This window comes from Epinephelus fuscoguttatus, linkage group LG19, assembly GCF_011397635.1.
Source record: "Epinephelus fuscoguttatus linkage group LG19, E.fuscoguttatus.final_Chr_v1".
Classification (NCBI taxonomy): Eukaryota; Metazoa; Chordata; class Actinopteri; order Perciformes; family Serranidae; genus Epinephelus; species Epinephelus fuscoguttatus.
Window position 1 is genome coordinate 14,877,615 of NC_064770.1, and position 11,390 is coordinate 14,889,004.

At 39.6% G+C, this 11,390-nt stretch overlaps 1 protein-coding gene across 1 annotated transcript; it reads left to right on the plus strand.

Annotated features, from left to right (window-relative positions):
* Positions 1-660: 660 nt before the first annotated feature.
* LOC125879983 (alpha-2,8-sialyltransferase 8E-like) lies at positions 661-10,463 on the plus strand. Its single transcript, XM_049562186.1, has 7 exons — positions 661-813; positions 7,428-7,499; positions 7,608-7,682; positions 8,484-8,628; positions 8,859-8,971; positions 9,440-9,532; positions 9,607-10,463. Exons 1-7 carry the CDS (start codon positions 713-715, stop codon positions 10,082-10,084), a joined length of 1,077 nt encoding a protein of 358 aa, XP_049418143.1. The 5' UTR covers positions 661-712; the 3' UTR covers positions 10,085-10,463.
* Positions 10,464-11,390: the final 927 nt, after the last annotated feature.

Genomic DNA, 11,390 nt, shown 5'->3' on the forward strand with positions numbered 1-11,390 from the left:
GCACTCAAAGACATGCACATTTTACAAAAGGCACAAACACATGAATGCATGTATGAACATAGACATTGTTGCATAGACATAGATGGATGATGAGGGTGGACAGTGTGGTATCCCTGATAAATACAACTGGTTTGAGCTCATAAAGGAGTACTTGTCTAGCTGTTGGCATTATTTCAACACCGGTAACCAACACTGCAGGTCTAAACAAATAAGCGAGAAAACTTCCTTTTAAATAGGAAAATCTTTCAGCTGTCAGGTAGGAGGCAGTGTGTTAAAAGCTTTTTTGTTTGGACATGTTGCTAAACTGGAAAACCAGAAAGATGAGACACTCATGAGCCAAGAAAAAGATCCTACCTAACAGGTCAATGCCTATAATGCATATTTCCATTTCCATTTCCATTCTGCATTGGAAAATACTGATGATTTCAGGTTTAGCCACAAAGGCTTGTGGTCACGGGTTGTAAGCTAAATGTACTGCAACAGAAGAGTGATTTGCATTTTGTCAGAAAATATATGCATGTTAATACCAGGGGTAAAAACAACCACTGATTCAATCCAGACAGGCAGGAATAGGAGGAGCAAGAGGAGATGGAGGGAGGAGTGGAGTAAAATAAAGCATGAAACTGCAGAAAGGCCAAATATTGAAAGTCTCAAGAGACAGAGTGTGAGAACAAAAGGTGAAGGGGCTAACATTTAGCAAGAGGGGACGGTTATGAGGGGACAGCATTTGAAGTCACACTTCTCTTTAATGTTCACTTTCATTTGTTTGGGGACCCTGCTGACCACTCTCCTCTGGTCCATGGTCAACAGCAGGTAAGTGTAAAGCTACCTTTCCCAACCACCTAGAACAGATTTTTGTATTTCTGGTGCTGAAGGTGTGTTAATGGGGGTAAAAAGATAGTCAGAGGCATGATAAAGAGGCATGCTGGGGTTTGACAAGGCTACAAGACTAGAGTGGGAGAATATATTGTTATACAGTTTTTCCACTCATGTCACATAGCCGTGAAAGGTGTAGTTCGTGTGAGAAATAGAGGCTGATTTAACCCTTTTAACCCAGGTGTAAGTGAATATGTCTCATAAGGCACTATGTGTATATGTACGTCAATACAATGAGTTATCTCACTACATGAAGCAATCTAAGAGTAAAGATACTAGCATGGAAACTTAAATATTATTGGAAAGCATAACTTCTTCAATGCAAAATAATTGACAGGCTAGTTGTTTTATAATAGTGTAAAAAAGTTATTGCCTTTAGAAGTGTCTGTGAGAAAAATCAAAATATTTTTAAACAGACATGGCAGAAACCCTCACACTGAAACCTTAAGAGTCATTGAACGCGACGTGTGAGAGGCAATCACACGAATACCCACCTGAAATGAAAGGATGTTTAGCTGACACACTCTGACATTTACAGTAATACCAATATACCATAGGTTGTGGGTTTAGAGTTCTAAAACTGGGACTTAATCTTTTTGAAACACAATAACTGCAAGAGAAGAGGATACATAACTGCACAAGCACACGTACCACAGACCACAGATATTACAACACTTGGACACACGATGAGCCTCCTGAAATGTAGTAAAGAAGCAGTCTCACTCTACTCTGTTTATCAAAGTTAGTCATGCAAATGGAGCCACACAGCTGACTACATAAAAACCATAGACTATAGACTATGAATAATGTTAGCTATTGTGACATCACCCATTCATTTTGAAGCCTCAAGTTCAGCAAATAAAATACAAGTGAGTTATTAAAATTCACCCCCATACAGTTGTCAAGACTGTTGAAATTAGCTATAGAGACCCAAACTGTTTTTTTGTATCAGGCTGTAAACAACCAGCATTTTAACATGGGGGCACATGATGACTGATTGTTTTGGAGCCAGCCTTGAGGTGCCATTCAATGAACTGCAGTTTTTGGCACTCCCCGATTAACTTCATTTTTTCGCCCAAGAGGTTGCAGCTTGATAGACTTCTGATACAACTGGTTTTAAGTCAAATTAATGTTGTAGCTGCAGGCATTGTTTCACAGTTAACTTAAAAGATAAACCTGTGAACAACCACAACTGCAGTTTTGAAGAATAAGCAAGAATAATTTCCTCTTTAACAGAAAATTCCTTTGGCTGCTAGGTAGGAAAGATAAGTAACTTCTTTCAGTTTCAAGTGCGTCCCTGTTACAAGGTGTGTGCGTGATGAAATGCTTGAGCCTTGAGTCACAGTACTCTATTTCACTGGAAGAAAAGACCCTCTCCGTCAATGTTGGCTGGCTAACTAGTGTCATGCGGTTTTCCAGTTTTCCTTTTTGAATGACGAATACAAAATACTAGTGTGCCAAATGTGCGTGCTAGTTGGCTGTAGTCTTTGCGGTGTGTTCATGTGCAGCTTATTGGCTGAGACACAGGTAATGCAACAGTTGGCTCTTGTTACAGCTAGCTCTTTGTTTTTGCTTTGGTGTGTCTTCTTGCATGCTCAGATTATTTTTTAAGTGTCTGACAACATTACAGAAAAGACCCTACAGAAAAAAATGAAATGCCTTTCTTACCTTCTGCTGATTCAGTCTGTTAGTGTGTGGAACCAAGTTTGGCTCAAGAAAAAGTCTCGCACTGAAATCTCAGACTTTTCCACATTGGGTTTGAATGATGCTGCGCTTTAGCCAATCACAATGGAGGGGACGGGGCCGAGACATGCAGGTGTCCCCAGGAAATGTGTACCTACAGAAACAGCAAGCTCCTCGTCCATGGCGGCCGCTCCACCCAAAACGCCCTCTCGTAAACATGAAAAAAATATAAATTCCAGCAGATGTCTTAGTTACAACATGATTGAGCTAACTGGAGTAGTTTCATGTCGTATCCGACAATGGGAGGCTTTTAACAGATGACGTCCTGATGTTAGCTTTGCTGCTGCTGTTAGCTGTCCCTGTCAGCTGATGCTTTCTAGACATCGTGATTTCCCAAAACTGAATAAATTGGGCAGCAGTAGCTCAGTCCATAGGGACTTGGGTTGGGAACCGGAGGGCTGCCCGTTAAAGTCCCCGTCCAGACCAAAAATATGGAGCGTGGACTGGTAGCTGGAGAGGTGCCAGTTCACCTCCTGGGCACTGCCGAGGTGCCGCTGAGCAAGGCACCAAACCCCCCAACCGCTCAGAGCGCCTGTCATGGGCAGCCCACTCTGATATCTTGCCACTTAGTGCGTGTATAGGTCCAGTTTGTGCATGTATGTGTTGGGACCTGTGTGTAATTGACAACAGAGTAAAAAATTGAAAAATTGAATTTCCCCTCAGTGATTAATAAAGTATATAAAATTTAAAAAAAATTAAATTAAATTAAATTAAATTAAATTAAATACCACACATAGCAACGCAAAACTGCTTTGCTAGCTCAATCATGTTGTAACTAAAATATTTTTTTCACGGACCGTTTATTGAGTTACTGAATTATTACAGACACCGCTAACGGCTAACGGCTAACAGCTAACGGTTAGCCCAGCTAACCTATGATAACCATGTTATTAATTACAAAACGTGCACACAGAAATAGTAATGTTTGTTCAATCATTGTGTTTATCATATGTGTTTATACTTTACAAACGGTGTCTAAACGATGATATAGTGACATGAATAATGTGATATATATATATATATATATATATATATATAACTGGATGTAACTGGATGGTTAGTGGGATATTCCCTGCAGTGTGATCTGTCCAAGTGTCTTGTGTCCCTAATCACGTGCAGAGCAAGCTGGAAATCCATCGGTAAAAAAAAAAAATATATATATACATATATATATATATATATTCTTCCTTTACCTCTGGAGGCAATGCCAGTAATTTTTCAACTAACGGAAGTGCAGGGGCCTCGGGGAACATATATGTATATATATATATATATATATATATATATATATATATATATATGTATGTATGTGTATATATATATATATATATATATATATATATATATATATATATGTATATGTATGTATATATATATATATATATATATATATACATATACATACGTTTTCTTTATTTTCATGACAATTTACATTGTAGATTCTCACTGAAGGCATCAAAACTATGAATGAACACATGTGGAGTTATGTACTTAACAAAAAAAGGTGAAATAACTGAAAACATGTTTTATATTCTAGTTTCTTCAAAATAGCCACCCTTTGCTCTGATTACTGCTTTGCACACTCTTGGCATTCTCTGGATGAGCTTCAAGAGGTAGTCACCTGAAATGGTTTTCCAACAGTCTTGAAGGAGTTCCCAGAGGTGTTTAGCACTTGTTGGCCCCTTTGCCTTCACTCTGCGGTCCAGCTCACCCCAAACCATCTCGATTGGGTTCAGGTCCGGTGACTGTGGAGGCCAGGTCATCTGCCGCAGCACTCCATCACTCTCCTTCTTGGTCAAATAGCCCTTACACAGCCTGGAGGTGTGTTTGGGGTCATTGTCCTGTTGAAAAATAAATGATTGTCCAACTAAACGCAAACCGGATGGGATGGCATGTCGCTGCAGGATGCTGTGGTAGCCATGCTGGTTCAGTGTGCCTTCAATTTTGAATAAATCCCCAACAGTGTCACCAGCAAAACACCCCCACACCATCACACCTCCTCCTCCATGCTTCACAGTGGGAACCAGGCATGTGGAATCCATCCGTTCACTTTTTCTGCGTCTCACAAAGACACGGCGGTTGGAACCAAAGATCTCAAATTTGGACTCATCAGACCAAAGCACAGATTTCCACTGGTCTAATGTCCATTCCTTGTGTTTCTTGGCCCAAACAAATCTCTTCTGCTTGTTGCCTCTCCTTAGCAGTGGTTTCCTAGCAGCTATTTGACCATGAAGGCCTGATTCGCGCAGTCTCCTCTTAACACTTGTTCTAGAGATGGGTCTGCTGCTAGAACTCAGTGTGGCATTCATCTGGTCTCTGATCTGAGCTGCTGTTAACTTGCGATTTCTGAGGCTGGTGACTCGGATGAACTTATCCTCAGAAGCAGAGGTGACTCTTGGTCTTCCTTTCCTGGGTCGGTCCTCATGTGTGCCAGTTTCGTTGTAGCGCTTGATGGTTTTTGCGACTCCACTTGGGGACACATTTAAAGTTTTTGCAATTTTCCCGACTGACTGAGCTTCATTTCTTAAAGTAATAATGGCCACTCGTTTTTCTTTAGTTAGCTGATTGGTTCTTGCCATAATATGAATTTTAACAGTTGTCCAATAGGGCTGTCGGCTGTGTATTAACCTGACTTCTGCACAACACAACTGATGGTCCCAACCCCATTGATAAAGCAAGAAATTCCACAAATTAACCCTGATAAGGCACACCTGTGAAGTGGAAACCATTTCAGGTGACTACCTCTTGAAGCTCATAGAGAGAATGCCAAGAGTGTGCAAAGCAGTAATCAGAGCAAAGGGTGGCTATTTTGAAGAAACTAGAATATAAAACATGTTTTCAGTTATTTCACCTTTTTTTGTTAAGTACATAACTCCACATGTGTTCATTCATAGTTTTGATGCCTTCAGTGAGAATCTACAATGTAAATAGTCATGAAAATAAAGAAAACGCATTGAATGAGAAGGTGTGTCCAAACTTTTGGCCTGTACTGTATATATACATACGTACATATATATATATATATACATACATACATACATATACATATATATACATATACATATACATATATATATATACATACATATATATATATATATATATATATATATATATACATATAGCTAAACTCTGCTGTTCCCCGAGGCCCCTGCACTTCCGTTAGTTGAAAAATTACTGGCATTGCCTCCAGAGGTAAAGGAAGAATATATATATATATATGCATATATATATATATTTTTTTTTTTTTACCGATGGATTTCCAGATTGCTCTGCACGTGATTAGGGACACAAGACACTTGGACAGATCACACTGCAGGGAATATCCCACTAACCATCCAGTTACAATAAGGAAAAACATTTCATTTCTCTGTAGGGTCTTTTCCATTATGTCCTCAGACACGTCCAATAACACTTTGACAAGCACTTTTAATGGATGTAAATTCAAGACTGGAGTCAAATTTCTTGTATGCAGAGATGGGCAAAAATACATCAAAATGTTTTTTGGTACAAAATACAAAATACCCCTCAAATAAATGTATCAAAATAAAATACAAAATACTGGTGCCAGAAAATGTATCATAATAAAATACATGTATTTTTTATTTTCAAATAGGCCTACAAAAAAAACTTTTTTTCTTTTTCTTTTTAGCAGCGACACTCAGCTCTATAGGTTACTCTTTCGGTCGCTTGGTTGGTCAGTTGGTCCACAAAGCTTTTCGTGAATAACTCAAAAAGTTCTTGACCAAAAATGCTCAAAATTTGAGACCATGAGTAATGCACTAACCAGGACAGTTAGCATAAGCATCACAAGCTTGATATTATGACTATCATCACCATGTATTTATAAAATAGGCTATGTAGCCAGACCCTGACATAAATCATACATCAAGCCAGCTGACATCTGTCACACTCAGATAAAATACCTTGACAGACAATCTGTTGAACTTGGAAGACATGAGCAGCAAGGTAGTCTACTGGTAGTGTGGGTCCATCCACGTGAGCAGCATACCTGGCAAGTCTAGTCTAGCTGTGCTGTGAACTGTCCACCAACGGTCTAGCTAAACAGCAGCAAGATACTGTAGCTACTGTAGCTAGCTAACTTGTTTGCTGTCTAATTTGGAGCCTTTGGAGCCCTGTGTTCAACTTTTTTCAAATGAAAAAGAGGAAAAAAGGCTGGGGACATGTAGGCTACCCTAAAATATTATTTACTGATTCAGATTTAGATTCAGACAGCTGTCTTGATCCCATGTGAGGCAATTCATTTGTAGCATACTCATCCCAAGCATCAACCACAACAACATACAATTTCCTATGTTATGCACAGTCCAGTAAAACAGACCACTATGTCACTGAAGGGCACATTGAATGGCCCAAGTTTAAAAAAACATATAGATAAAAATACTTTTAAAAAAAGTAAAAAATATTGTTACATCCAATACTATAAGAATGTGTAGCCTATTATTTTTGTTTTTTAGATTTGTGGAGAAAGTATTCTGAGTATTTTAAATACAAAATTACTCAACCCAAAGTGTAACAAAGTATTTTGTTACAACTTACATTTGCTTTTTATTGGCCTTATCAAATACAAATTACAAAATACTCAAATGTAATTGAAATACATATTTTAAATACAAGTAATAGAAATACTGCCCATCCCTGCTTGTATGTACTTGGTGTATAAATCGGACTCAGATTCTATCATGAAGCGAAGACAAATTGAGCTCAGAGCCAGTTCAATTTTAAGTTTTATTTCCTGCATCAATATTTATCTCACTTGTCCTGTTTCTCTCTTGTTCGCTCCACAGCAATGAACGTCACAGACCACCTCCTCAAAAGAAAAGCCATCCTCCGCCCTCTGAACTCTGTGAAGGCTGCAAGTGAGAGCAAACATTATCGCTACATCTCAAGAGACATTTTTGTTCGTATCTTTATCAGATCAGGTCATGCCAGCACTAACCGTGTGCATGCGTTTGTGTGTGTCACAGGGAGGTCATCGACAAAGTGAAAGAGCGTTACTCTCAAACCTGGAAAAAGCAGGAAGTCAGTTACCAAAAATTCAGGTAAATTATTCTGAATTCATTTTAACTTAAATATTGCAACAAAATAACTAAACTTTTGCAAATAATTGTCCATGCATGCACAGATACGCTGCATCTCCAGTCTTTAGTCCATACAGGCATAAATTTGTCCGCACTTTGTCACTCACTGTCCAGATACATACAATGAGTATGATTTAAAAGCTAGTTCAAATAAACTGCACATGAATCACATCACTGGGTCCATTTGCTTTCTGATATAATCAATATAGGGACCAAAATACTACAAAATGTACAGTAGGCTATGAAACATATGAGGAGGACTGAATCTCCTTCTAACAGGTCTAAATATAAAACATCTTAAAGGGGAACTTCATTTTAAAATTAATATATTTTGTTCTTCTGATCTCAGACAGTCCAAAATATTTGTAAAAGTTAACAAATCTCTCCCAAATTTGAAAACTAGAATGCTAAAGCTCAAATTTGTGATGTCGTATGGTGTAATGTTTGGAGCTGCTCCATAGACAATAAACTGAGAAAGATGTTATGGATGATACTGAGAGCACCAGGTGGAGCAGCTTCAGACTTTATACCGTATGACATCAGAAGTTTGAAACTTTCTCCTCTGGTTTCTGGCTTTGAGAGAGAAAAGCACATGTTCAGAAATATTGATTGAACTTTCCAAGGCCTCTGAAATAACATATTGGAATAGTTAATTTGGATGGTCATGTGAGATATGGTAAACAGAGGAATTTCACATAAAGCCTCCAAGACTGCCTCTGACTATTTTGTTTATTACTGAACAAATACATTTGGGTTCCCCAGATTACAGCTGAGCATCGAGTGCAATGGTTTTGACAAGGCCATCATTACTCAGGCCAACACTCCGGTGGGATCCAAGATTGTGTATGACGGGGAAAGGAAGAGGACCCTCAACGTGACCCAGGAGATTTTCAGTACCTTTGCAAAGGTATGTTTGTCCTCCATGAATTTTACCAGCTGCTTGTTTGGTATCTTAATGTTTTACCACAAAGGATATATCATTTTCATTTTCTTCTCCAAGTTCTGCCGAAGGTCATGTGTCTATTTACATACAGGCTCTTTGACACACACGACTACCCAGCATGGTTTACGGCTTTAAGATATAAAGAAAACTTTTTTTTTTTCATATTGAACAATTTTTGGTGGTGTTTGTTCCAGGAGCATCCGTTTCAAAACAAAAGATGGGACACGTGTGCTGTTGTCGGGAACGGAGGGATCCTGAGCGACAGCGGCTGTGGAAAGATGATCGATTCAGCTCAGTTTGTTATCAGGTGAGAAAGGTGGCCGATGTAGTGGACTGAAGGGCTGATGGCAGCCTGGATGACTTGGATTGAGACTGGGGGCAAAAAACTTGATCGGGACATCCCTAATATTGGCCTATACATTTTGGCATCTCGTCTACATGGAAACACAGTTTAAGGTCACAAAACACCTTCGAAGGAGCATATTTTTTTTAAAACTCTGGTATCTGTTTATCTGTGGGGACATGTGGAGTGTTTGGGAAATGGTGATGTAATGTCCTAAATTTGCACATGCCAATTGTTACTTTATGAAATAAGCATATGCTACAAACAACAACAATGGCGGACAACTGGTTTGGTTAGACCAATGACTACATTACACTTAAACTTAGTATGTGGACAGAATTATTTCTTTAAAGAGGAGTGTAGGAGAGGAGTGTATCAATTTTAAAAGATATCTGTACACATGTAGAAAGGGCCTAAGTCTTCTTTTTGCAGGTGCAACCTGCCTCCTTTGGAAAATGGCTATGAGGAAGATGTGGGCATCAAGACTGACCTTGTGACAGCAAACCCAACAATTCTCCGAAATAAGTGAGCAAGGACCTTGTAATGTTTCTTTTGTTGTGTTGCTTGTCTTATCTTATTAAGATTTTTATTATTTTCAGGTATGGGTCTCTAAATGGGTATCGACGTCCGTTTGTGGAGAGTCTGCGTACCTACGGCAACTCACTGCTGCTCCTTCCCGCCTTCTCCTTTGGCTTCTCCACTCCTGTGTGCCTGCGGGCTGCCTACACCACTTTGGAATTTGAAAGCCCCACACGGGCTGTCTTCTTCAACCCTGACTACCTCAAGAGTCTGGCCCAGTTCTGGCGCTCCCAAGGCTTACAAGAAATGAGGCTCAGCACTGGAATAATGATGGTTAGCCTGGCGCTGGAAATCTGTGCTGATGTGCATCTTTACGGGTTCTGGCCTTTCAGTAATCACCCACATGGACTCTATGCCCTGACTAACCACTACTATGATGACATGAAAGCTAAGCAAAAATTTCACGCCATGCCAGCTGAGTTTGACCTCTTGTTGAAGCTGCACAGTCAGGGGGTTTTGAGGCTTCACCTGGGAGACTGTGGACCAGGTGGAAAGTAGTTCCTATACCCAGTGGCAGCTGACTGGACAGGAACAAACTGTTGTGGATGGACTTACATGGAATACTGACTTGGCTCATCAGTAGCCAAAACATTTGCACTGAAATCAAAATGCAACAATCATAAGACAACGTTACAAAAACACTCTTGCTGTGTGTAAAAAGCTGTGTTTATCACCACAAATGTTCAGCTGGTGTCTGCTGGAGGTTATTTTGATTTAAATGTTCCACTTCTGCATATTGTTTGCACATGTTAGATACTGCATATCATAGTGCACTGAGATTTGTTGCAAATTGTAAAGGCCTGACTCATCACTCTACGCTTTATTCTAGGGCTGGTTGGCCTTCTTTGACCTTTTGTAGGCTCAATCACTGGTATTTGTTCATACTGGGTAAACTCCCTACGTACATTTGTACTTTGATTGAACAGAGATCTGACTGTAGCTATAGTCTGAGATCTCAAGACTCAGTTTTGTTGTCTGTTCCTAGTGCTCAGACTGAGCTGGGAAAAAAATCTCTTATGTGCTCCACTCCTCTCACTTGGAATAACCATCAAAAAGATTTGAAACCACGTAAATTGGTCTCTTTGCCTGATTTTAAAACTCTCACAAGTACAAGGATGAATGTATTGGTTGGGGCTTGTCATTGTCATTGTTACAATGTGTCTTTTATGTTTTTGAGTGGGTCTTGTGTAACTGGGAGTATTGCCTTTATACTTATCGAGTCTTAACAGTGATTTTCTTATCCACAGTAATAATGTACAAGCTGTTGTGACCAAACTCGAGAACTGTTTGGGGCTAGCTTGTGGAATGGTTGATGCTGGAATGGATGGTCTGGAGGGATGGGGTAGGACTTTGAAAGACTTTGTTTCGCCAGGAGACAAAGAGTGTTGATTTTGACTGCAGTCATTGCATCTCAGCAATATGCATTGAGTCCACAGCTACATGCCTACTGCCCATGGCCAAGGGCCCTCTGTCTGCTTTTCTCAAGTGTCTACAAACCCCTAGATGTGGAGCTGTGGATTTTGTCTGTTTTTATCCTGGGATTTCAAGGCCCCTGGCCCTTTGTTTGCCATGACTGGACAAACAACGTTTTGTGCTTTCACCAATCACAACATGGTAAGGTGGGACTTATTTCTCCAGACCAAACATTCGAGCATCAACCCTTTAGAGTTATGTGAATGTTTGTGTGTGTGTTTTTTTTGGTGAGCAACATGAGATGAAATGGAAAATGCAGGTAAAGTGAATAAATATTTATCACAAAAAAAGTTGTTTGTATGTGATCAGCAGCTGGAGTGGAATTCAAGTG

Excerpts from the sequence above, each read along its gene's own strand:
- LOC125879983 (XM_049562186.1), top strand. The coding sequence starts at position 713 with ATGAGGGGACAGCATTTGAAGTCACACTTCTCTTTAATGTTCACTTTC. Across the intron at positions 814-7,427 it reads TGGTCCATGGTCAACAGCAG|CAATGAACGTCACAGACCAC; the intron begins GTAAGTGTAAAG and ends TTCGCTCCACAG. Across the intron at positions 8,629-8,858 it reads TTTTCAGTACCTTTGCAAAG|GAGCATCCGTTTCAAAACAA; the intron begins GTATGTTTGTCC and ends TGTTTGTTCCAG.